Below are 27,964 nucleotides of genomic sequence, written 5' to 3'. Positions count from 1 at the left end.
GACTTCCTTAGAACTTCCTGTAGCCTGGGAAATACTCCGGCATAATGAAGTGGTGACAGGCATTAGCATGTATAATGGGCGTTAATAGACATTTAATGCTCCTTAGCTGCAAGAGGGAGCGGATGCTCTCCCATTGGAATATTCCGCAATCAAAGCCCATTGATCACCGATTGCAGCCAGGAGAGGTTAATCCATCAGCTTCTGTAACCAGACGGCACTGATGGAAATTCTTTAGGTGGCATTCAGGATGAACCAAGCTTTCCATCTTTACAAACAAATGAGTGATATGACAAGCACGGTGTTCAAAACACATTTAACCAATTGATTTCCTTTCTTCTTGTAATAAGATCTGGAGACTTATGAAAGCGTGCAGGGTGAGCATAGATGAAAAGAATTGCTCCGTGCACGGGAACATGTGGGATGCGGAGCTGAGAAAAGTACTATAAAGCATGTAGTCACCCATTCTCTTTGTTATAGAAAGTTTGTTATTGCAATAAATAGTTGTTATTGAGCCGATGCCTTTTGCTTCCGTTCTGCTGAAGTTTATCTCAGGTCTGCGTGTCTGTGCCAACGCCCACGCGTGTCCTGTCTGAGCCGTCAGCTTTCTCTAGGAAGTTTCGAGATGTTCGTCGATCATTTTTACCTTCTAATTTAAATGCCCAGCCCTGATGCGATTTGGGGACAAAAAACTAGGTATAAAGGTGCGGTGGTCTCTGTGTCCCGTGTAAATGATGGTTTTCCCTTTATTTCCCACCCGCAGCCCTGCCCTGAGCTTCACCTACCCTTCTGCACCCGTGTCTCTCCATATGCATCAGCAGATCTTAAGCCGACAGCAGAGCTTAGGCTCGGCCTTTGGACACAGCCCTCCGCTCATCCACCCCGCCCCAACTTTCCCGACACAGAGGCCTATTCCCGGGATCCCTACGGTTCTGAACCCTGTTCAGGTCACCTCCGGCCCTTCCGAGTCCTCACAGGTGAGAGAGACAGCTCGATGACCTGGTCTGTCTTGGGAATCATAGAGGAGAGCCACGGGGCCACATCAGCTGTGAATACGCGCAGGCCAGTGGCATCCTCACCGCTTCCATACTGCAGCCTGTGGTCCCAACCCAGGGCTGTCATCTTCAGATTCTGTGCCGTGTGTATGCTCCTCAAGAAACGAGAGCTTCTTCCACTAGAGTCATTTTAGCCTCGGCGGAAAAGCACGCTGCTTGATCGGGCTTCCCTCTGACCCTGTGCTGTCTATAGCCCGTTCAGTAAAAATACATCCCATGAGTGGGTTGCTGTCATCTGGTTCCTTTCCCCTGCACTATTAGAGTTCGTTAAAGCCTGGATCCCAGCTCTTTTCCTCTAGCTTTAAAAAGGCCCAGGGAGTTGCTACTTATGAGTTAAAAACAAAGAGCTGTCTCATGAATGTATATCCTGGCTTTTAAAATATATATATATCGGAGTATGATTGGTTTACAGTGTTGTGTTATTTTCTGCCGTACAGCAGAGTGAATCAGTTATACATATACATATATCCACTCTTTTTTAGATTCTTTTCCCATGTAGGTCATTACAGAGTACTGAGTAGAGCTCCCTGTTGCTATACAGTAGGTTCTTATTAGTTAACTGTTTTATATATAATAGTGTGTATATGTCAGTCCCAATCTCCCCTTTATCCCTCCCTCCCCCGCTTCCCCCCTGGTAACTATAAGATTGTTTTCTACATCTGTAACTCTATTTCTGTTTTGTAAATAAGTTCATTTGTACCATTTTCTCAGTATATCCTGGCTTTGAACACATTTTCTGAACTCTGCTACCTGGAAATAGGAGCCATATCTGTCATCATTCTAGTGCCAAGGAAGCTCGCTCTTCTCGACTTGTGTGTTTTAGCTGTGGTCCTGCTCATTGATCAGAACTTAATTTTTGTTTCTGTCCCTGCCAATGTGACCTGCAGAACAAGCCCACGAGTGAGTCCGCCGTGACCAGCACTGGCGACCTGGTGCATAATAAACGCTCCAAGATCAAAGCCGATGAAGACCTCCCCAGCCCGGGGCCTCGGGGCCAGCAGGTGAGGGAGGCGCCGGCTCTGGCTCCCTCCAGCCTGGCATATTTTCACAGCATTGGCTTGTCTACCGCGTTCTTGGCCTTGGGCGTTACCCACACATTTAACAAAAGGCCAGGTCGTTTCTCCAGCTCAGAAACAGACACACAAAAACGCAGGCAGCTTTGTGGGGTATAAACTGGAGTAAGTGGGTGGATGTGTTTATTGTTGACCAGGGATGTGAACAGGCTTCAGTCCTTGGCCTTGATCTTGGGCCAGAATTACAAGCTGCTGGCTCTCAGCCTGAGCTGGGCAGACCAGGGATATTCCTTATAATGATCATGTTCTTATTTTTTCTTATGTTGCCACTTCCTACTGGCCAGGAGACCCTGCATAGCCAGGAGGGATCCAGCAACAACTAACCTAACCTAAGGCTACGTAGATTCTTGTTCTTTACCCCAAGTCCTGGAAGGACAAGTTTAAAAATTCCAGTCTTGTCTCTGCTGTTACTTAGATCCTAAACCTCAATTTTAAAAAGGTGTAGATTCGGACTTCCCTGGTGGCGCAGTGGTTAAGAATCCACCTGCCAATGCAGGGGACATGGGTTCGAGCCCTGGACCGGGAAGATCCCACATGCCGCGGAGCAACTAAGCCCATGCACCACAACCGCTGAGCCTGCGCTCTAGAGCCCACGAGACGCAACTACTGAGCCCGCATGCCACAACTACAGAAGCCCGGGCGCCTAGAGCCTGTGCTCTGCAACAAGAGAAGCCAACGCAATGAGAAGCCCACACACCTCAACGAAGAGTAGCCCCCGCTCGCCACAACTAGAGAAGCCCACGTGCAGCAACGAAGACCCAACGCAGCCATGAATTAATTACTTTAAAAGAAAAAAAAGAATGTGTAGATTCTGCTTGTAATCTTCTCTTGTAGGTTCCCTGGGCCTGATACGGAGCTCAATGAGTATAATTCCCAGAGATAGGGGTTGGACGAGAGTCTGGATGTCCACAGAATCTGGACCTTGCAATGTTCAGGCTGCTTCAGCCCAAACTTGAGAGTGCTTAAGCCCACGTTTCCTTTTTAGGGAGCACTTGGAAGATGGAACGAATGGGGGTCATGAGCTCTGAGAGCCATCGTTCTTCTTGCATGTTGCTGGTTATGCCTAAACACTTGTATACAGCTTTTACCATCTAACCTCAGATTAGATCCCGAATTTACACACCTCATCATCTCCCAGAATTCTGGAAATCCTTTGTCTTTTCATTTCTGCAAAGCTGCCTTAGAAGACTAGAAAAGACTCTACCGACAAGCTTTAGATGCTATGGTTCTTGGGCAGAGAGTGTACGCTTGGAGACCGGAAAGTGAGCCCAGAAGACGTCATCCCTGTAAAAATCCACACAGTGCCTCTCACAGCCTCCAGTGGCAGGGAGAACAGAATTAGAATTAGCAGTAAACCATTTCCCTGGATTCCAACATAGGAGAATAAACAAATTACTATGCTGAAAAGAATTTAACCGAAAGAACAGTCTTTTGGATAACGACTACATCACCTAGTTTAATTGCTTTTCTTAAGAGATGACATCTTAGGTTGTTCTCACCTTGGTATTCAGGACAGCAAAGTTTGGCCTCAATATCTTACCGACCTTCTGGTTTGGACCGTTGCCTTTAATCACAAACTAACAACCTTCGAAGGCATATTGAGTAAATCTGAAAAAAATGCACAGAAATGATTCCATCTTTGGTTTCTTCAATTCACAAAACCCAGCTGATAGACTTGGGCTCTATTTTATTTTCCCCCCAAAAAATTGCATCCGGAGGAAGACAAGCCTACATCAGGTTTTTCATTTCTCTTCTTTTTTTCTTTTTTGACTTTTTATTTTATATTGGAGTAGAGTTGATGAACAATGTTGTGATAGCTTCAGGTGTCCAGCAAAGGGACTCATTTACGCATTTTCCCCTTTAGGTTGTTGCATAATAGTGAGCAGAGTTCCCTTTCTCTTCTGTCTGATTTTGTCTCTCTTTCTCCTCCCTTCCCCACCCCTGCCTTTCAGGAACAGCCTGAAGGGACAACCCTGGTGAAGGAGGAAGGGGACAAAGAAGAAAGCAAACAGGAGCCTGAAGTCATCTACGAGACAAACTGCCACTGGGAGGGCTGTTCTCGGGAGTTCGACACCCAGGAGCAGCTGGTGCATGTGAGTGAAGGGGGCCGGGAAGGGGGCTTTACAGCTATGTGACCTTTCCTGCGGGGTCAGCTCCCCTGACCCCATGCTGAGTCAAGTTTCTCAGCTAGCAGCCTAGCAAACTGGAGGGGGCTTGATGACTTTCTGAGAATAAAGAGAACTCTGAGCTATGGTGCTTGACCTGTTCAGTCAGCTAAAGCTGAGTGTAAAATTCAATAAAGTCTTCAAGAGAGAGCGTAATGACTCTGATCCCATAAGCGAGAAAACACTGTTTTGAGTTAGCGACTTTGATGGTTATTGAGTAATAGTAAGCTGGACATGAATTATTATTAACCTTTTAACCAAGTTTGATTTTAACCAAGACCCAGTAGCAATGGAAAAAACTCATAGAGGTGGGGGACGTCCTTTTTCTCCCTCCTCCCTTTCCCTCCCCGACCCTCACCAGCTAAGGAGTTTCCCATGATTTTAGGCGTCAGTTGGTACTTGCTATGAGAAGTGGGTAATGGTTTGCGATAAGCTGTTAGCACAGTTTCTTGACTTGAAGCCAATCCTTGCGGGCCTCACAGTTCCGTGGAAAAAGCAATATATATTTTAAAATGTGTCTAATGATGTATATTTTTGAAAACTGCAATGTGGTCCGACTGAGAACCTCAGCTCGCCTTCCCACACCAGATTCAGAAGTCTTTCCCGTACTCCCTTGCCAGTTATTTCAAATAATGCAGGGTACCCCCATCTACATACCTGATTAGCCCTGTTTCCTTGGCCCATGCTTCGTCTCTGTTTGGTACTTTCTCAGGCCAGTAGAATCTCCCTGGCACATGGGGCCAGGAGCAGTTGAGATGGAAGGGCATTCTCATCATCAAGGATGACACGATGTCAGAGCACAGGGTTGCATTAAGGCATTAGGATGGTTTGCTATGTGTAGCCCTTTCATAAGCTTTAAATACGACAGCAAATCTGACAGAGTAACTTCCTCGTGACCCCCCCCCCGCCCCGTCACCTACACACACCATACACACCCCCATTCCATTCTCTTTACTTTTACAGTCACTTTTTATTTTTAGATGATCTGTATCGCTTGATAACCCTCCTCCGTTTAAACACTAAGATTATACAATTCCTATTTGTTCTTATCCTCTAATATATACCACATGCTGCAGTTACATTATAGTGTCAAATATATGGTTTGCCAGGTTTTGAGATCCATCATATACAGAATGTTTTGAGGGCTTAACATGACCTCAGGGTTTCCCCCCACCCATTTCTTTTTTGATCATGTCTCCTTGTAATAGTATAGAGAGAATTCTAGATTTCTCTGCGCAGCAAGAAACTAGAAAGTCAAATGTTTTTAATTAAGGTATATTTCCAGATTTTTCCATGAACTTAATTTGATTCTTTCTCTTTAATTTGATGCAAGTGTTATTTAAAGCCAAGCCTGACTTAACAGCCTTTTATTCTTGCTGATTGTTTTAATGGAAACCACAGACATTGTAACACTAAAGGGGAAAAAAAAAAAAAAAAGCTTGGAAGTTTTCTTTTAATGTGGGGAAGTAAACCCAAAGAGGAAAGAATGCCAAGAATACCCTCAGTGATAGAGCAAGTGAACACCGTACATGAGAAGAACTGGTGGCACAAAACCTGCCGTCATAAACGAGATGCTGCTAGGGAGCGCTGCTCGCCTTTTAAAACATCCTTCTGAGAGAGGACACGGTCTCATGGTGCCTTTTCTGTGGATAAGTCATTGCAGTTTCCAAGGAGTGCTGTGATTTTTGTTCAGCTGTTAGCAAATGAGGAAGGAAATTCCAAGTCTACATTTAAAAGAAATTGTGTTCCTCATCAGAGGCCAGTCTTGAGATAACATGTCGGGGGGTTGTGGTTATACCTTGACATTTTCCCTGCCTTATATGTCACATGAAAGCTTTTAAAAGACAGTGGATACTGCAGGTATTTGTATTTAATCTCAGTGGCAAAAGGTTTTAGGTAGGGATGACGCTTTAATAGAGAGATCTGAGTAGTTTTAAGGCAAGGCTGCTTAACCTGTCGACTAAATGGCCACCGTGTTGTCTGCTTTATTATAAAAACTAGGAAATGAATTACATATACACCGGAATTTTTTTATTCCAAGTTGGCAAGAAGAAATGCGTGTCAGGATTAGGAGAAAATCCAGTGTATTTATGATATTAATTTTAGTCTGAGATAAATTATATGAGTTAAGGAAACTTAGTTAAGTGAATTAAAAATTTTAACTTACAATAACATAAAGAAAGATGCTGGTTTATGTCGCTTATTCTCTACCTTTTTACTCATTATCTGACGTGTAGAAATTCCAAATTTGTACGTGTAAATTGATTTTACTTCGCGTGACAGACATATAAGTGCCTTCCTACTCACGGTGAATCTGGTGGCTTCAGCAGTGGCCTGGTATATTATTTTTTGCAGACTGAATGAATAGCTAGTTGAAATCCACCTAACTACTTGGGTGGCAGATGGAAAAAAGACCAGTGGCAAAAAACAGTTTTTTAAGGACAGAGGAAGCATGAACTATTTGCATTGCTATGACTCCCCTTGGACAGAGGACATTTTGTGAATTAGGTGAATTTTCATGCTACAGACAACCAAGAGGCAAGGTGTTAAACCATTCTGATGCTCTGCCTTATTTATAGCCATGACCCATTCTCTTTCCCCCCCTTACAGTTAATAGAAAGATTCATGATTCTTCATGGCTGTCTATCTAGTGTCTGACAGGCCCGACTGCCTGCGAAAGCAAGTCACTATCTATAATTGATATCCTCCCGTGGAATAGGGTGCTGGCTGCAATTGAAGGGCTTTGCTGAAAGCTCTTAAATCCTGACAAGTTCTCCCCTTGTTCTGGTTCAGTCGCTGAGCTGCACGGTTGGAATTCCAGAGTCATTTGAACTTGGTGCAGAAGGGAGACATGTGTTTCGCATTAGCAAATCAGAGTTGAAGAGGAGAATTAGGGACTCGGCCGACTTTGCCCGCCAGGTAGTCTCATTTTCAGCGTAATGCACTCCGTGTTCTCTTGAAAAGATGACCCCATCCCATTACTGTCCGAACAGATGGGCTAAATATTGCCTTTGCCTTCTCTTCTCCTCTATTTCAAGCCCCTGTCCTTCTCCCGTGGTGTGTTGATTCCAGGTTTGCTGTGGGGTCTTTCTCACTGGGATGTTTAATTAATTTCTCTTCCCAGCAAGATAATTATAATTGGGCTTCATGACTCTCCAGCTAGTATTAAATTTGTCATAAATTTAATTCTATGCCCAGAAGCTAAGGAGACAGATGTATATTTTTGTTAGCTGGTTTTTTGTTGTACTTTGTCCCCTTCTTCGTAGCAGTTAAAATAAGAGAGTAAGAAGGATATAGAGTACAAAAATTAATTAAAGTGCTTTCGATTAAGACGGAATTTATTATTGATTTGTCAAGATGCCAGCCATTTCTCTTCCCTTGATAGCTGGAAAGCGCATAGTCTAACATCTCAAAATAATTTGAAAAGTCCACACTTCCCCTTCAATCCCAAATGAATTAGATCCTCTTTTTTGCTGTCGTGCATTATATATTCCCAAACGCACGACTCTTATATCTGATTCTGAAAGTCATAGAATATCGGTTCGCCCAGTGTGGTTTCTGTTTTTGTTTTGTTTTGTTGGTTTAGCTTTTTTACTATGGAAAGCAACTCAAATTCTGTCTGCTGGCCTTGCTTCTCACAGAGATGAGAAAGGTTTCCCAACCTTACTGAGACCCATTTCCCTCTTGCATTCATTCTGTCCCGGAAGACAGTTCCAGCTCTGGCCCTTGGATGCTTGAAAAATACCCAGCATGCATTGCCTGCTGCCCAAGTTAGTCTCAGGTTCTTTGCTTCTGAATGGCGTTGTGTGTACCACTGATGTTCTGAGAGGCTTTTTAAGAAGAGGAGAAAGGAATACATGTGAAGAAAGAGAAACGTGTACCTCGGTGTGGGTCACCACTGCCAGGCGTCTAGTTATGCTTGAAAACATAACTGCTGGTATCCGAAAGAATAAAAATAGTATAATCACCATAGCTAATGCCCACCTGTTTGCTCTGTCACTGTAATTCGCTTAACTTCTATTACAACAACCCAACCCTTTCTTCCCGTTTAAGGAATAACACATATAATATTCTTTCCAAAGGTCTTTAAAAGGTCAAATTATTTTTTTACCAGTTTTATTCCCCATCCTGATCCCAGCAGCATAACCTTATCTGCAGGGAGGGCCTTGGCAGTTACACTGTGCGGGCTCTTGTCTCCTGCCTGTAGGGCCGAACGGCAGAGAACACGAGAGGTGTTTATGTGAGTCCCCAGCTGCAACTGGGTGGCATGTACGTCGCTGTACTCCTTCATTTGTATCTTTTAAACGTGGTGTCAAAAATTCACCCTTTTGTACGACGATTAGCCACCTCCTTGGATTTTAAATGCTTTCATATGCTGCAGCTTTTGATCTCTAAAAGCGTGCTGAAGTTTCCTTTATCAGAAGAACACAGTTATAATCACCTTTGCTGCCATTTGAACACAAATTCTATACATCGGCAGCATGAAAATGAAAGGCTTTCTTCTTAATACCATAGAGATTTAGATATAAAGGAAGCACACCTAACCTGCAAAGAATTGATGCATCCGTAGGAATACGGGAGAGTGTTAGGATGTGGTGAAGACATTATTTTCATATGAATACCGTGTGCCCAAATTTGCATTTTAAATGTTTTCCGGCTAATTTTGATCCCTTTGCTAAAGTTGCATTGTGTATCTTTACCTAAGAGAAGATGGAGTTTCAGATGTGATTGGGGCCTCCGATAAGAGGCAGAAATCGATTTGTGTGCACGTAAGACCTAAAATGAATGAGTGAAGATTTTGATCTCATTTTCCCTCCATCGATGCTAGTTAATTTAGTGACTCTAATTATTTGGAAATAACTGCATGGAAAAATGTAGACGAAGAACCACCAACTTCAAAGCCATCCTTTGACAATCGTGCCCCAAGGGTCACGTTCTTTTTCAAGTTACTGGCTAAATTGTTCCCATAAAGACACTCGGGAGATTAGACTGAGTGGGGGGCATGGAGGGCTGTGTGGTCCACCAGTGAGAGCCTCCCGGCACCAGCGGAATTCTGAGTGGCAGCGCCATCTCTGCCCTGACCCTTGGGATGACCTCCCTGGAACCATTTGACCCTTTAGAACGTTATTTTCTCACTTATCATACTGTGAAACAGCCGTGAAAATAAGTGCCGTCCCCCACGTCCAAGGCCAAACAGAGATCTCATGCAGGAGGCCAAATGAGAAACAGACAGAGGGTCTCAGAGAGGTTACTCGTCTCTCTGTTTTATGTATTTGTGTTTTGCAGGGCGGAGTGGGGGAGGGATGGGCAGTGGCGCTGTTGGGTTTTGTGGCCTCTGTGTATTAGCTCGAAGGCTTATTTCATATTCATTGTTGCTGAACTGAGGTGTGCATTTGACCGAAGCTGGAGATCCCGTTCTCTTCCCCCAGTGTGGTTCTAATGGATGGGACTTGGCCGAGACATTTCACCTCCTCCAACCTTGGTTTTAGTAAAAGCAAGGGAAGGGTTCAAAGTGGATCGTCCTTAGGCTAAGGATGGCAGGCAGGTTTCATTTCAGGTACAAACCTACTGGCTGGCAGTCACTTGGGGTGCTGAGCTGCGCTCTTCCCCACTTTCAGCTGCAGAGGCAGGGGGTCAGGATGATGCAAAGCCTGCCATGGATGAGGTTTCGCAGCAGACAGGTACTCACTATATGTTTTCCAGAGTCCTCCAACTCTGTAGATTAAGTGCACTCCAGAACGATTGCGGTTAATTTTTCTAGGGGGTGGTATGTTAATTACTTGAGCAATGATTGAATTATTAAAATTCTCTCTTTACTAATGCTCCTTAACCCGTGAATGAAGAGCAACAAATCAATGTTTTAAATAAGATATAATGGGTATCGAATCATATCTTAGTTACTTTCTTAAATTTGTTCAGCCGTTTTAGACCCCATGAAGTATTTCATCAAAACCTTCATCCGAATAACTGTTTACTGCCTTTTGGGGAGGATTTTTCTATCAAAAGCTTTTTGATTGGTTCTGAATGATACTCTAGGTGAGATTCTGGATTCTGCTAATAATTAGTTCCCTGGAATATTCTGTATGGACGCAATTTATACAAGAGAAGATGGTGTCACTTTGGGCTGGGCTGTCTACCTCACTAAAGTTTACTTGCCAATAGCAGATCTTGCTGATACCATGTATCCTTTTGTTTGTCAGCAAAAGTATGAGCTGACAAACAGCAGCTCACTAGAAGAGGGCCTGGGTGCAGCCTTCACACTACCCACTGCCCCAGCTTTGTGGTGGGCACCTGCTAGCGCGACTTAGACCAGAGCCTCCTGGAGTGGTCCTTCTCATTGGGAGGGGGAGACAAGGAAACATAAAAGCATAGTAAACGATGTAAAGTTGGACCTCATGAAGCCATAGAGTGTAGCTGTGATTTTAGGGGCTCAGAAGAGGAGGAAGTGTATGAGGGGTACCCAGAAGGGCTTCTGGGAAACGTGGGAAATATGGTTAAGGTCAAAGCAAAGCAGACCAAATATGCAGGTCAGCTTTTGAGATATGAAGACGATGGTGATGGTGATGATGATGGTGATGATGATGGTGATGATGGTGATGGTGATGGTGATGACGATGGTGGTGATGGTGATAATGATGGTGATGGCGATGAGGATGGTGACAATGAGGATGATGGTGATGATTTTGTAAGAAGAAATAGCACCTATCTGAAAGAAAACTTTGGCTGACCGCTGTTCTCCTGCTATAGTACAATGCACTGCATTTCAAAGCTGACAGACCTGGGTCCAAAACCTGCTTTCCACACTAGGCATGTTACATTCCTTCTCGTGAAACAAGAATAATAATAGTATTTACTTCATAAAACAGTTGGGGGAATTAGCTTAAAAATTATGCTCCATAAAGTGTTAGTGCTTCTCCATATAAAAGTAAAAGTGTAAAGGTATTTACCGGCTGCTAAGTGCATGTGTGTTGCCTGTGAAAACATGGTTTAGGCTGGTATTTGGGCAGTGTTTGCATTGGCATGTCACCATGAAATGAATAACTGCATAAAGATGCTGACTGGGCCCCCAGTTCATGAAACCTAGGAGAGAAGGGCTGGAGAAGTCCCTGGGTCCCTTCCTTGTACTCCAGATCCCTCACTGGACTTGCTTGCACTGCGTTGAGATTCAGAGCCTCATCCTGTTATGAGTTCAATTGTGCTGACATCCTTCTGAAAGTTCTCCTTAGTGGTTGCCCTAAAACGAGGCTCCCCAACCTGGGCACACGGGGGCAGGGGGTTCTTTGGTGTGGGGACTCTCCTCTTCCTTGTAGGACTGTTAGCAGCATTGCTGACCTCTGGCCACTGGATGCTGGGAGCGCCCCTCCTCCATTGTGACAACCAGAAATGTCTCCAGACATTGCCAAATGTCCCCTGGGAAGGGAGAATTACCCCCAGTTCTGCTCTAATCTTTCCTCTTGCAGTGTGGGAAGAAAAAAGCAACAAAAATTTTTAAAGTATATTTGTGATTAAAGATAAGTTTTCTCCTGCTCAAATGTACTTTAGAATGTTCGGATTAAAAAGAAAAGATAACCTCATTAAACAGTCTCCAGCAAAAGACTGTATGTATTATATATATATTTATAAAATATATATATATACACATTCTGTATTACATTTATAGATATTATGTGTGTGCATGTGTGTGCATGTAGGTGGTGTGTGTGTGTGTGTGTGTGTGTGTGTGTGTGTGTGTGTGTGTGTGTGTGTGTGTGTGTGTAGTGTGCATTAATTGGCAGAACTTAATTTTAAAACCACATTTGCTAAGGTTAGGCACACACAGTAGTTCTCAGGAAGTCCCATAACCAGCCAAGCCCTTTGTCTTGGTGGAGAAATTCCATCACTGTTTTTCTTTTTTTTGCAGACCGAGGGAAGTCACTCAGACTTCAGCTTCTGAGACCATGGCAAGCAGGGTTGGAGATCAGGCTCCTGCTTTGACATAAAACAGAGCTCAAAGAACAGAAAGCAATTTGCTAGTGCAAGGACTTTTTGAAGATTCAGAGACATTTAGGCTTTTCTAAGATTAGCTAAATACTGCCATAGATGGATTTTTTTTTTCGTTTCTAGAATGATTAGTGTTGGCTAGAGAAGAGAACTGTAAGTGGCATATTCTCCAAAGACTATGTATAGGCCAAGGCCTTAAACTTAAGCCATCCCCAGCCCCCCAGTTGACAGTAAAACTAGCATCAGTGAGTGAGGGTGTGGAGAGAATATTGGATGGTATGTTGGAGATTTATCTTTTATCCCTACATCTGCCAAAAGTTGCTTCTGACTTTGAGTAAGTCACCCTACAACTTCAACCATTAGTTTCTCATCAAAAATGGAGATAATATCTATCTGATTTTCCTCACAAGTTTTTTTAATTTGTTTTTTGTTTGTAAGGATAGAATGAGATCATGTAATGGAAGTGCTTCGTAAACTCTGAAGCATTATTCAAATATAAGGAAGGTTAGAATCCATGAGAAGTAGCATTAATAAACCTACCTAATGGAGAGATTAAGGAGACTTTTCACCAGAATAAAAAAGTTTATAAGTATGTTGGTAATTCAGTTGTGCCCTCTCACCTCTGTAGGCTGTTGACCTTACCTGTTATAGTACATCATCATCATCACCACCTAGTGGCTGCTATACAAATTGCAGGCATAGTGTTGAGAAGAAAAAAGCCTCATGCACATCAGACCTATGGACTTCGGGTTGGGGTTGATACACCTTTTTATGTTTATCCCTTTGAGTAAGGAGAACATACAGGGCAGGATATTCAGGAAGAAATAGAGCAGGCTATTGGGAAGATGATAGATGTACAGGCAGAGCAGTGGGAAGACAAGTAAAGTGAAGGTGCAGAAGAAGGACAGAGAAAGGTCTTGTGGAGATCAGATTTGAACATGGTCTTGAAAAGGAAAGTGGATTTAAATAGGGAAAGACCATTGCAGGGAGGAGCTGGAGCTTCCATGTGGAAAAGACAGTAGGAAGAGGTTAATGGATGCAGAATATATGGGAGAATTTTATCTATGAGTCGGTTATATAAGGCTGGGGTTTTTGACACTTCTTGGGGTCAGAAATATAATTACAAAAGGATTCATTCTGTGCCTTTGGACTGAAAAGTGGTAAGTAATGCAGTTATGTTAGAACCAAGTGTGTCTGGAAGGCACAGTAAGGGAAGTAAGGTTATGGAGCAGAGAAGCACCATTTCATGGATGACCTGACTGCTAGATTAGCAGTCTGACATATTCCAGATGGAGTAAGGAGAATCGATGTTTCTGATGAGAAAGTTTGAACCCACGTGAGCTTTAGAAAGATGAGGGCTGAGCTTTGCACAGCTGTATTTGAAGAGGGCAGGGGTACGAGTGGGGCAGGGCCGGAAGTGAGACTCAGAAGTGGGGATTATTTTAAATTATTTTTTTTTAACCTGGGAGTAGAATTCGGAGATGTTTCACAATTATGGTTTTCGTAGCTAATGTGGGCATTGTAGACATCGTTCAGAGATCAGTTCGAAGTTTCCAGTTGCTGACTGGGCACCTGGGAGGTGGTTTTGCCCATGAAACTCCTGTCTCTTATGTGAGTGGACCAGGTAGGTTCATTACTTAAAGCTCCTCAAATCCTGTTGTCTCTCTTAGAAGTAGATTGACCAGGGTTGTTGGGAGAGTGATCTCTGATGATTTTTGGAAGATGCCTCCTATGGTGTCAGTCAAGATTTTAGCACCCGGGTAGTGATGGTTTTATTGCTACTATTCTCAGTTTTCTTTCTTTGTTGTTTTGTTTTTCTCTGTGCCTATATTCTGGTTATGGGTACATGATCTCAAGTTCTGAAAATGTCTTTCAAGTCAGGAAAAGGAAACTGTGCCAGCCCTCTTCTGTCAGCTTCAAAGGATTTGGGGGTGGGAGATCTCTTTACACACCTGGTCCAGCCCTGTCTCACCTGCTCCCTCCATTTCACCTTGAGGGACCTCGGTTTCTTGGGTGTTACCTTCAGCAAGTGTGATGTGTCCCAAGGAGCCAAGCTTTCTCTCCAGGATGAGCAGGAGAACCCTGGCTCAGGAAGAGCAGGTCTTCCCTGGCAGTAGTGAAAGTGTTCACCCTTCCCTCTCCTGGACCACTTGGCCAGAAATGGTGCAGTTCCTACTGGCCAGATAAAGCAGTCAAACAGACTGCAAAGAAAACACAGCCCTCCTTGTGTTCAGCAGAGATAACTTTGCTGGAGTTTCAGTACTGAGTCATTTGGCTTCTGGCAGGAGCTTTAATTGCTAAAATGCAGATTTTTTTTTTTTCTTGATCAAGAAGGGATTATTCTTCTTATCAGTCCAGAGCATCTTATTTCAAGATGAAAAGCCTTTACTGAATTACAGATGTACGTTTGTACAGAGCTTTTCAGCGATTGACAACTCAAAGAGAAAGTATGATTTATTAGCCTATAATGGCTAACCCAGAGCTATGGTCTAGGTTCTCCCGATTCGTGAAATTGCTTAATATGAACTGCCTTTTATGCCGTTCAAGCCTCAGGTGACTCAAATAAATGTAGAGTCTCCATTACAGGATATGTTACGGAAGAGGGGAAAAGAAAAGCGGGGGAGGGAGGCAAAAGGAGAGAAGTGGCTTCTAAAATTCATCTTGGTGGTGCCTTTTACAGTAGTTTGGCTGATAAGCTGACAGAGGAAAGATTAATAACGAGGCTTGTCGCTATCAGTACCTGCTTGTCGATTCTCTGTAACAGGGCTGTCCGTTCAGCATGGAAATTATTGATTAAATAAAAATTGCTATTAGATTGTGACGTGATCCATAATCACAAACAATGGTGGACATTCCTCTTTTAGATCCTCAGCCATGCATCAAGTTGTTTCTTTTTTTCCCTTGCTGTAATTTATATCGCGCTGACACTTGAGCTCATTAGGACTAGCCTTTCTGCTCGGAGGCAGGAAAGCACGGACATGCGCAGACCGGCCAGAGTGGGCCGGAGGATGGAAGGACCATTCTGGTCGGGGGCCTGGCCAGTTCATCCACTGGGCAGCAGCAGGGTTTTTGTCTGTTTGTTTGTTTGTTTAACTCTCTTTTTTAATTGTGTTAAAATACACGTAACATAAAATTTACCATTTGACCATTTTATTTAACTTTTTCCTAGTTTTCCTGAGTATAATTGAAGTATAAAACTGTATATGTTTAAAGTGTACAACATGATAACTTGATATGCATATGCGATGTGAAATGATGAACACAGTCAAGTTAATTAACACATCTGTCACCTCACAGAGTTACCTTTTATTGTGCTATGATGAAAACACTTAAGGTCTACTGTCTCAGCAAGTTTCAAGTATACAATAGGGTATTCCTAACTATAGTCACCATGTTGTATATAGATCCTCGACTTGCTCATCTTATAAATGAAAGTTTGTACCCTTTGACCAGCATCTATTCATTTCCCCCACCCACCCCCAGACCCTGGCAACCATGACTAATACTGTTTCTATGAGTTTCACTTTATTTTTTATTTTTTTAGATTCCACATATAAGTGACACCATACAGTATTTGTCTTTCTCTATCTGACTTACTTCACTTAGAATAATGCCCTCCAGGTTCATCCATATTGTCTCAAATGGCAGGGTTTTCTTTTTTTAATGGCTGAGTAATATTCGTTTTTTGAGGAAGCTCCTTACCGTTTTCCATGATGGCTGTACCAATTTATATTCCCACCAATAGTGCACAGAGTTTCCTTTTTCTCCATTTCCTCACCAACATTTGTTATCTCTTGCCTTTTTGATAATAGCTATTCTAACAGGTGTGAGAGTATATCTCACTGTGGTTTTGATTTGCATTTCCCAATGATTAGTGGTGCTGAACACCTCTTAACGTACCTGTTGGCCATTCGTATGTCTTCTTTGGAAAAATGTCTAATCAGATCCTTTTAAATTGGATTATTTGGGGTTTTGGGGTTGTTTTTTTTTTTGCTGTCAAGTTGGATGACTTCTTTTTTTGGATATTAATCCCTTATCAGATATGTGGTTTGCAGTATTTTTTCTCCCATTATGTAGGTTGTGTTTTCATTTTGTTTCCTTTGCTGTGCAGAGCTTTTTAGTTTGATATGCTCCCACTTGTTTATTTTTGCTTTTGTTGTCTGTGTTTTTGGTGTCATATCCAAAAATTCATTGCCAAGACCAATGTTAAGGAGGTTTTTCTTTCTGTTTACTTCAAGGAGCTTTACAGTTTGGGGTCTTTAATCCATTTCAAGTTTTTTTTTTTTTCTATTTCTGTGGAAAATGCCATTGGAATTTTGATAGGGATTGCATTGAATCTATAGATCACTTTGGGTACTATGGGTGTTTTAGCAATAGTAATTCTTCCAATCCAAGAACAGACTCTTTCCATTTATTTGTGTCTTGTTTAACTTTTTTCATCAATATCTTACAGTTTTCAGTGTACAGATCTTTAACTTCTTCCTTTAGCCTCTTTTAAATTTATTCCTAGCTATTTTATTGTATTTGAAACTATTGTAAATGGGATTGCTTTTTAAATTTCTCTTTCAGGTGGTTCATTGTTAGTGTGTTAAAACACAACTGATTTTTGTATGTTGATTTTGTATCCTGAAACTTTGCTAAAGTTGTTTATTAGTTCTAACGGTTTTTTGGGTGGACTCTTTGGGTTTTCTGTACGTAAAATCATGTCATCTGTAAACAGAGACAGTTTTCCTTCATTCCTTCCAATTTTGATGCCTTTTATTTCTTTTTCTTGCCTGATTTCTCTGTCTGGGGCTTCCAGTACCATATTGAATAGAAGTGGTGGGAGTGGGTGTACTGATTTCTCTGTCTGGGGCTTCCAGTGCCATATTGAATAGAAGCGGTGGGAGTGGGTGTACTGATTTCTCTGTCTGGGGCTTCCAGTGCCATATTGAATAGAAGCGGTGGGAGTGGGTATACTTACTGATTTTGACCATTTTGAAGTGTGTAGTTCAGTGCCATTTAGCACGTTCACAGTTGTGTGCAGCCATCGCCACTACCTAGGTCCAGAACATTTTCCTCACTGCAAAAGGGAACTATACCCGTTAAGCAATCACTGCTCTTTCTTCTTCCTCCACAGCCCCTGAAAAGCACGAATCTACTTTCTGTTTCTGGATTATTTGCTTATTCTGAACATTTTGTATGAATGAAATCGTATAACATACGATCTTTTGTGTCTTCGTTTTACCACTTACCAGTGTTTTCAGGGTTCATCCACGTTGTAGCATGTGTTACTGCTTCATCCCTTTTTATGGCCGAATCATGGTCCATTGTCTGACTGTATTACATTTTGTTTATCATCCTTTTATCTGTGGAAACAATTCGGATGTTTTCCACCTGGTGACTACTGTGTTCTTACGAGCATTCGTTTTTCATTTCAACATTTATTTTCAAATCTTTCAGGTGTATTTCTATGAGTGAGACTGCTGGCTCATATGGTATTTCTATGTTTAATTTATTTGAGAAGCTGCCAAACCTACAGCAGGTTTTAAGCTGTCTTGCACAAGCTCTGCCTTCTCAGGGGGTCTTACCTCTAACCTCATTAGCCCCTTGGATGTACTCATTATTCTGTCCCCACCACCACCTCCCCACCTTGCCTGGGCTCTGCCTACCCTCCCTGGGCTGCAGGCTCAAGCTGGCTATCTGGGTGCTTCTCTGCAAAGCGACTGATGGCTCTACCCTCTGTGGGCACGTGGGCATCACTCGGCAAAGAGGACCATACATCTACTGTCACCACTTTTCCCCCCAAAGGGGTGGGACTGTTTTGGACAAATGCATAGACTAAATATTCAGAGCATTAGGTCATGTGGGCTTGGCCAAACAAAATAGACTGACAGGTTGGCCAAATTTTATATTTAAAGGGTGATTCAGATGAAGTTCTGTTCAGGAGGAATGACCATAGTCCTTTCACAGTAGCTTGTTTGCGGGTTCATAGCTGGATATTAACTTTATTTGTTTTTTGTGGATATTAATTTTATGATCACTTCTAAATGTAGAATCTTTAAAACGACCTAACCCACTACCTGGCTTTTTTTTAACCAAGTACAGTGAAGTCTAGAAAGGGTCAGGACCTTATCTAAGGCCACTAAACTGGTTAGTGAGTGGCTTTGCTACCAATTAATTTGTTCACTCATAGACGAATTCTCTTGTTTTAAATGGTTACTTGGCACATATAATGAAGGCCTGGCCTTTAGACTTCCTAAGCTATTAAATTTATACATTCTACCATCCCCCACTTCACTCGCCTCACCCCTGCCCCCAACACACAGTCCTCCTCTGTCTGTCTGTCTATCTGTCTGTCTCTCTCTCCATTTTCCTCTTGCAGGGGAAAGCTGCCCCCAGTACACACACACATTTACTGCAAGTTGGAAACCACTGAAAGTAAATATAACTCTTCATCACAAACATCAGAGCCCTTTAATCCAAACAGAGGTGAAAGTCAGATGCCCATCTAGGGCTATCATCTTGACTCAAGATAAAACTCATGCACTCATCCAAAACATGCATTTGTCTTTTGCCTGAGAGAGAATACGTGCGATTGATTATATTAAACTTAGGACTGGAAACAACACTGCAAGAAGGCAGAACTTTTGGAACTTGAAACCCCAAGCTGTCAGTCAGCACTCCCACCCCGCACTTCTGCTGTTGTCTCCTAGTTTGGCTCTAAGCTGTAGCCCTTCACGTGGACAGAGGCAAGGATGGGACTTGTCCAGGGTGGAAACAGCCAGCAGGACAGTCCCTTGGTACCAAGGCTCAGTACCAGCTACAGAGGTGCTACTCAGACCGGACAGCCAAGCTTCCTGATGGACCTGAATAAAGAGCACGAGGCCCTGGAGGGGAAGCGAATGCAAGGGAGTTGGGGGTCACCCAAGAAAGCCCTTCTGACTGAGTAACCGCAACTTCTCGAAGAAAGCAGGCACCAAGTGTGCAAAATATAGATCCCAATGGAAGTCTTTGATAAAGTTAGACTTTAAGTCATCCATACAGAAGCTAGAAAGAAAGTGCATACGTGGAGACAAGAAAGAGGTGTGGCATAGACATATCTGACCCGCCTCCAATCCAGTGGCTGGTGGGCAGGTTGAGGGCCTCAGAAGGGCTGCTGTGGAATCTGGGGAAGGGGAGGCGTATTCCTTGGGACTCATGGTTTAGAGGTGACACAGGGCTTGGAACTCACGGTTTAGAGGTGACACAGGGCTTGGAACTCATGGTTTAGAGGTGACACAGGGCTGTGAAAGCCAAACAGCTCATTTTCTAGTTTGCTCTTACCTTTGTGTTCATTTGAATGAACACGCACTTGGGACTGGGAACTAAGGGTACATCAGCGATTCACACGAGGCCTGTCCTCTGGGGCTTCCCATCCAAAATAGGGGGACAGCAGGAAAAAGAAGAAGAGTGTCTGTCCAACTGAAAAGGGATGGAGATCATGATTGGCAAAGGGAATCAGAAGCCAGCCGAGTGACAAAATCTCTCAAGCAGAGAGGTTTATCCGATGCCAGGGGACTGAAGTTCGTTACAAATGGAACCAGGAACCAATACGAGAAATTTTTGAGCAGCCACAAAAAAGTGGGCGACGGGCTGGGAGACTGAAGTTGGTGATATCATTCAGCACTTTCAAAGAGGGCAAGAGAATGAATTCTGAAAATGACAGGCGGAGGATGTCGAGTCAGTGCTGGAGGAAACTATATTTTTATTGTTAAAAGTTTTTTGTCTTATCACAAGATGAAATAGTAATCACTGGGACCCTCTGGGATCACCAAGAAAAACATTGCGCTGGACCGGGCTGATGTTTTCTTTGGCAATTTTGTTAGGCTGGTTGGCCATGAAAATGCAGTAAATACATGTTGGGACCTCAGCAAAACATTTAATAAGCACCTTTGGTCAAGACAGAGTGATGGTTACACTAAACAGCAGTTAAGAGGCGTATTCATTGGGCTTGCCCCCAGCCCCGTTTTGCTTAGCAGTTTGACGTTTGTTTCCAGGACGGAGTCATAGAATGCAATTATCATCCAAGTTGTTTATGAGGAATTTTCAAATCCAGTTAGTGCCTGAATCAAGATCCTGAAAAATCAAAACACTGAAATCACTCCATGGAGATTTAAAATGATGATAATAACATAGGGCCTTTAATGAACTCTAAATTCACTTTTACTAGACACCGAGATTTGCCCCCAAAACTAGCTTATGGGATTCTCAACTACAGAAGAAACAGAAGTACACTTTATTAAAATCACGCTCAAATTGTTTCAAGAAAATACCACTGAGCTAGCTCAGCATTCCGATTTCTAAAGATAATACTGATTGGATCAAGCAGAAATAGACCCAGACATGCCTTGTGAATAGTGGTTGATAGAACCAGGGAAGAGAGATTTGGGGGTTTCAGGGGGACAGAGAGAGCTGGGGGCATGATAACTGCCTTCAAATATTGGTGGGTGGGTTGCCATCCTGTAGAAGGTGGATCTGATTTTTCCCCGATGCGTAGAAACCATAGGGAAACAGATTTAGGTTTAATATAAGGAAAACTAATTTGACAGTAAGAGCTGACCAGAATGCTACCCCAGGAAAGAGAGAGTTCCTGAACTCAACCTTAGGTATTTAAATTGGACACCATTGGGTGTGGAGTGTTATGAAGGTCATTCAGAGCTTCCCTGGGTTCTGGACTAGATGAATTATTAGCCCTTTGAAAGTCTGAGAGAAATTGTTTTATTTTTTAGACATTTCCTGAAGCCAGTCATGTGCTGTGTTCAGAGGAGGAATAGGTTGGTATTTGTCCTCAACTAAGAATTAATGAAATCATCTCAGTTTTAGAACAGTTCTAACAGTCTTTCCTCTCTATTTATTCCAAGCTTTTCCTTTCCTTACTTAAAAATATTTTGTTATAAAACATATTACTAATTAGTAAAATGAATTAGCTGGACAAAGCACTTGAAAGCTGAATCTCTGAGTTCCTCAGATAACAAACTCGGGATAAGAATTTGGGGAGTCATCAGGCCAGAGAGTTCCCTTGTATTCCAGAACTACCTCTAATCCAAAACTTCTTGGAATTTTGGGTTTTTTCTCATTGTGTTTTAGTATGACTAGTCCTGCTGTGGTTATTATTTATGAAAACTTCCCATAGAATTTTCTTTAGAAATGAGTCTTGCGTGCTGCGTACTTTTAGATCACATCCATTTTTTTTTTTCTGAGATACTTTCCGATAAAAGCGTTAGTGCTAAGGCCATTGACATGGAAAATCATCAAATGTGTTTTGAATACTAGAAAAGGAATTTTTTTTCCTCAAAAAATACCTCAATTCCCTCTCGGATTTGGACTGTGCCTATGTGGCTCTTGAGTCTTTTGCAACATGAAGGATATAAAACTTAGCCTGATCATTAAGAGTGTTGGCATCCTTTTTTTTTTGTCCAGACTGCAGTCCGTATCAGAGCAAGTCCCAGTCTTGTCTTTGTGTTTATTGCAAGCATGCAAGAGATTACCTAATACACTTTAAAATTTCTGCTCTTTCTGTTGTGTAGCAACAAACGGCTCTTGCTGGGTTCTGCTTTTCTCCTTTTTTTCCTCTTTTTTTTTTTCTTTAATTTCCTTCCTGCACCTCATTATCTTGATGATTTAGTTCACCCATCACCTGTGTTCTGGGCAGAGCTAAGGCATCTGCGGGGCTGTTGGTTGCTCCTCAGTAGCTAACCAGCCCTTCATTTTCCTCCTTTCTTTGTGAATCAAGAGATAAGGGTGACCCCTTCATTTTGAGGGGCTGAGCTCAGAACATCTGGAGGATTCCCATTAGTGTGTTTTTTAATAAATTTATTTATTTATGGCTGTGTTGTGTCTTTGTTGAGGTGCACGGGCTTCTCACTGTGGTGGCTTCTCTTGTTGCGGAGCATGGGCTTTAGGCACGCGGGCTTCAGTAGTTGTGGCATGCGGGCTCAGTAGTTGTGGCGCACGGGCTTAGTTGCTCTGCAGCATGTGGGATCTTACCGGACCAGGGCTCGAACCCGTGTCCCCTGCATTGGCAGGTGGATTCTTAACCACTGTGCCACCAGGGAAGTCCCCATCAGTGTGTTTTTAATCATCAGAAATTCCTGAAAAACCTTAAGAAATTAAGAAATTAGTAAAAAGAACCAAATCAAAATGAACCGTTCTTTACCTAAAGTACTAAGAAAATGTGAAATGCACTTACCAACCACTGTTTCCATGGCCTTCCCCTTTAGGGGTCCAAGCATCAGTAATTTCTCCCCTGAGGAACTTGGGGGCCGTCTGTTTGGTCCACTTGAAGGGACGGATGTTTTCTTTGGAATCGTGTGTTCCAACTTGGGAATGAACCGAAATGACCCTGGCCGCCGAAATCTGGAGGTTCCGTCCCTGTCGGGGCTTTTTAGGCCTGCCCCCTAATATCTGCAGGAGGACAAACAGGGGCTCACATGCTGTGTACCTCAATACTTAGCAGCTGTAAGTCAAACTACGAAACCGTTCAATAAAATATTTTATACTTTGACCTGGTCTAACGTGTCATCCGAACAACTGGGAAGGCCAGATTTAAGAGAGGATTCCGAGTCCTGTGCCAGGATGTGGCGGCCCAGGGATGACTGTCTCCCACCCCCACTTCTTTCCCCCTCGGGCTCTGGAGAGGCATGGATACTCCCACCTGCTGGTCCAGACCCCATCCCTATCCCCCCTCAATAGCTAGCCTTTGGTCCAGGGACACACATACTTGGGAAGATGGCCTGGTTTGTCTTCCGAAGGAGGGACCCCAAGAAGGGTCCTGTCCAGATGTGAGAATCAGGCACAGAGTCGGTTTGGACAGGGAATTCCAGAATCCCAGGATCTAGAGTGTGGTCCAGAAGAGGCACGGGGCTCCATTCAGGCCTCTCTGACTCCTCTTCCTGGGGGATAGGTGTTCGGCTGGAACAGGCTGGAACCAGACCCTCTGAAGCAGCGTGGCTGAGTCTGGTCTGCAGACCAGCGGCCAATTCATGGACTGTCCCTGGTCTGTAGGGAGATGAAGAAACTGGGTGCCAGGTGGAAATCAGAGCACCTCTTCCTCCATGGAGAGTATATTGCTTCAGGGCTTCCCTGGTGGCTCAGTGGTTAAGAAGCTGCCTGTCAATGCAGGGGACACGGGTTTGAGCCCTGGTCCGGGAAGATCCTACATGCCACGGAGCAATGAAGCCCGTGGGCCACAACCACTGAGCCTGCGCTCTAGAGCCCGCGAGCCACAACTGCTGAGCCCGCGAGCCACAACTACTGAGCCCGCGAGCCACAACTGCTGAGCTCACGTGCCACAACTGCTGAGGCCCCCGCGCCTGGAGCCCATGCTCCACAACAGGAGAGGCCACTACAATGAGAGGCCCACGCGCCACGGCGAGGAGTGGCCCCCGCTCCCCTCAACGGGAGAAAGCCCGCGCGCAGCAAACAAAAGTGCAACTCAGCCAAAAATAAATAAATAAATTTATTTTTTTAAAAAAGAGCATACTGCTTCCAAAATCTGTTAGTCGAACTGAGCAGCATGCTTCGCCAGTCTACGATCAGACACACACGCTTTGTCTTCATCCTTGAGGAGCTCTCCTGGGCCCCCTAGGGCCTTTCTTGGCTGAGTCTAACGCCAGCCTGGCTCAGTGACCTTGGCTTCTGCCGGTCCCTCAGGTCGATTCTGGGCTAAGAATCTATGATATCTCCTGTATTTTCATCTCCCTGGATGCCTTACATCTTCCCTCCTTTCCCTAGTAAAACTCTGTAAATAGGTAGAACTTCTCCCACCCTCATGAGTCCGGAGCCTCACCCTAGAGCTAGGAGGGGACTTGGGAACCTGCATTTCTAACCAGCTCCTGGACAAGCCCTGCTCTGCCCTGCCACCGCTGGCTCTGGAGCAGGTGTGCCACCGGGGCTGGGGGCTTGGGGGGCAGGAGAGCCTGGCCCCTTACACACTCTCTTAAGTACAGGAGAATCTGTATTTTAGTTTAGAACCTGTTCCCTGCTTAATTTATTAAGTTTGTTTTGCGATTGACATATACACACTACTTACTATATTTAAAACGGATAGCAACAAGGACCGACTGTATAGCAGAGGGAACTCTGCTCAATAATCTGTAATCATCTAAATGGGAAAAGAATTTGAAAAAGAATAGAGGCGTGTGTATGTATATAAACCGAATCGCTTTGCTGTACACCCGAAACTAACACAACATTGTTAAGCAACTATACTCCAATATAAAATAAACACTAAAAAAAAAACAAAACACCTCATTTTGTTCTCTTTTGAGGGGTGACACATTCAAATGAGGTGTTAGTGGTAAAACAATTAGCTTCTTTATGGTAGAAAAGTGCATGAGATTTGATTCTAAGAGCTGTAGCATCCTTTGGCCATGCTGAACTCGGGGCTCTGAGAAGGAAGTGATTTGAAGTATCCACTTCCTGGCAAAATTGCCTAGTCCCCCTCTCCTCTGCACCCCGTCCCTTCATCAACTCTTTTCATCAACTGGAGCCTCCCAGCTGACTCGACTTTGGAGACTAGACATGAACAGCCAAAGGGAGAAAGAGAAATTGAACAGGAAGCTGGGGAGGTAGTAAAATAAAAGTCCTTGCCTTCAACCCACATCCTCCCTTCCCACCCTGGTCAGTGGTTTGTTGGGCCAGAGCCTAGGTGGATGGCATCTCAGTAACAGACACAAGGAGGCCCCTAGTGAGTAAGCAGCCCTTTTCTAGAGCCGGGTGTCGGCTGCTTCCTGCCAAGTGTGCAAGAGACCAGCCCTGTCCTCGCCCCGCGGGCCCAGTGGAAGTTTAAAGTGCTTCTCCTGGGGTGAGTTCTTGGTCCTTAGGCACCATCCATCCATGTGCGTAAGCCAAAGAAATAACCAGGGCAGTGCAGGCATACGATGGTGTCCATTCGAGTCTTGTTAGCGCAGCGAGTAATTACAGAGGATGATGAGGGCTTAGGTCTCCAGCATTTTATTTTGTTCTCAGAGCTCCCAGCTTCATTGGAAGTCTTCATTCCAATACACTCATGACTTGCAGACCTGTCATTTGGATCTTGGGATTAAGGGCTTTGTCTGTACTCATAAAACGTTATAAAGCTGCTGGCCTCTATAGATGCATTTAAACTCAAAGAATTCATCAGTTCCAACATGCTGGCAGTTTCTTTCCAAATGTTTTAATTGCAATGCAGTGTAAAATTTAAGAGGGTTTGGGGAAGTAATTAAACATATGCAATTAATGTAGTGTCTAATGGCTCTTCCTATTAATTTTCACAGCCCAAATACTGTTTTTCCTTCATATCCTTCCTTCATATCCAGCCCCATGTGCTCCTTTGCTATTAATCATACACCAAGGCCACACCATCCACAGGACCTTTGCACCTGCCATTCCCACAGCTGGGATCAGTCTTCTCATAGAATCCACAGACCTTCCTCTAAGCGACTCTGCTGAAGTTCTCATAGTATCGAAGAGGTCTCCCCTGACCGGCTTGTAGAAAATGACTCATATGACCCCTCCATCACTCCCTTAACCTGCTTTGTAACTTTTTACATATCTCATAATCTGAAACATTACGTTTTTAGATTAAAAAATAAAATTATCGAAGTATAGTTCATTTACAATGTTGTGTTAGTTTCAAGTGTACAGCAAAGTGATTCAGTTATACATATATATTATTTTTCAGATTCTTTTCCATTATAGGTTATTACAAGATTTTGAATGTAGTTCCCTGTACTATACAGTAGGTCCCTGTTGTTTACCTATTTTATATTTAGTAGTGTATATCTGTTAATCCCAAACTCCTAATTTATGTCTCTCCTACCTGTCCACTATCCCCTTTGGTAACCATAAGTTTGTTTTCTATGTCTGTGAGTTTATTTCTGTTTTGTAAATAAGTTCATTTGTATCATTTTTTTTTAGATTCCACATATAAGTGATATCATGATATTTGTCTTTCTCTGTCTGACTTACTTCACTTAGTAAGACAATCTCTAGGCCCATCCATGTTGCTGCAAATAGCATTGTTTCATTCTTTCTTATGGCTGAGTAATATTCCATTATATATATATATATATACCACATCTTCTTGAAACATTCTTTTTTAATCAGTGTACCATCTGCCTTCCACCACAAGGCTGTAAGCACCATGAAAGTAGAATATTTTTTTACTCATTCCCAAGACTGGCCTAGCATATAGTAGGTATTCTGTACATATTGTTAAATGAATGCATTAATGAATATTGATTTTCTCCTTAACACCATGGCTTAGAAAATTGTGTGTGTTTGAATTCGGGGTGAAGAATACTTTTTCAATCAGTTAAACACTTTGCTATCCATTCTTAAAATAAACTTTAATAGTTCTAGAATATGGTGAATGTTATGCTGATGATATACAGAGGAGAGCCCTTGAAGAAAAGACTATATTCACCTAAGTATTAAATAAAGTTTGGTATTACTAAAGCAACATGGAAACATTAAAGTTCAGATGACTGTTAAAAAAAAAAAGACCAAAATAATCCATAAGGCCTTCAAAATCAACAAAACCAAAGGCAACTTTTATTAAAAATTTTATAGATTTTTCTCTCTTCTTAATCTATTTCTTAGAAATTGAGAATATACTGAGTGTATTGGTATGTGAATTTATATTTTGTACCCTGATTTCATCATATAGATATAACCATAATCACCTAATCATTGCTATTTGACATCTAGGGTTTTTCCAACATTTTTTCACTATTGGAAATAATACACATCTTTGTGTAAAATTCTTTGCTCCTAATTAGAATTGTTCCCTTCAGATAAAATCTTTAAAACAAAGGAACTGAGTTCAACAGATTAACTTAAGGATGATTTTTGACTAAATTTAGAAGAATATACCATTGGGATTTTGCCTGGAATTTTGTTAAAATCGCAAACGAAAAGAGTCTGTATCCTCTAAAAATTCAGTTTTCTCATGTAGAAATGGGATATATTTTTTTATTTCTAAGCCTTCTAACTTGGTATTTTTCTTCTCCTTTTCTTACCCATTCCTAGGCATGAAATTCCTCCCCCCCCCACCGCAATTCGTTATTGCTTTTAATAGAAAAGGGACTGGGTGTGTTTATTTTTGTGTGTTTACTCAGCCTCCTGAATCGTCTTGATGTTCCTAATGGTTCTGTATTTTATTCTCCCAGGTTTTCTAATAATACACTTCTATCATCTGCAAATAATAATAATACCTTCTTTCTAATAGGTATATATTTTGTTTCTGTCTCATTGCATTGGTGATATTTCTTGGTAACTGCTGCTTGGTGCCTGGTTTTAGTGGGAATGTCCCTCTAGTTTTCAGTCTTTATATAATCCGTTCATTTAAGATGGATACAATTTGCGCATGTGAATGAAGTACCCTTCTTTCTGTTCCTAAATGTATACAGATTTTATCTTGAATCGTTATAGTTACTTTATTAACTTTTTGCCACCTAAAGATATTACCATGTAGTAGGATATAGTTCTTTGTCACTCCAGAATATGCCAGAGGCGTTATTCTTCTGATACGTTACTGGATTTAGTTTGTTCTTTTTATTTATAATTTCCCCATTTTTATGACTGAGATTTAAATCTTTCTTTTCTTTTTTGTGCTACTTTGGTATCAAAGTCACTCTAGATTTTTTTTTAAATATTCTTAGTCATTTTCATCTTTTCTGTCTCCAGAGAG

The 27,964-nt window shown here is 42.6% G+C and overlaps 1 protein-coding gene across 1 annotated transcript in view; it reads left to right on the top strand.

Annotated features, from left to right (window-relative positions):
* GLI3 (GLI family zinc finger 3) overlaps positions 1-27,964 on the top strand; it is a 267,060-nt gene that overhangs the window by 198,836 nt on the left and 40,260 nt on the right. Inside the window, exons 7-9 of the mRNA XM_024732944.1 lie at positions 761-974; positions 1,940-2,053; positions 4,078-4,218. Coding sequence (XP_024588712.1) covers positions 761-974; positions 1,940-2,053; positions 4,078-4,218 — 469 coding nt within the window. The remainder of the gene's footprint in view (positions 1-760; positions 975-1,939; positions 2,054-4,077; positions 4,219-27,964) is intronic.

The sequence above is a fragment of the Neophocaena asiaeorientalis genome, unplaced genomic scaffold, assembly GCF_003031525.2.
Source record: "Neophocaena asiaeorientalis asiaeorientalis breed wild unplaced genomic scaffold, Neophocaena_asiaeorientalis_V1.1 scaffold56, whole genome shotgun sequence".
NCBI classification, from domain to species: Eukaryota; Metazoa; Chordata; class Mammalia; order Artiodactyla; family Phocoenidae; genus Neophocaena; species Neophocaena asiaeorientalis.
The sequence above is the reverse complement of the archived record's forward strand: the minus strand, read 5'-3'. Positions and strand labels throughout refer to the sequence as shown.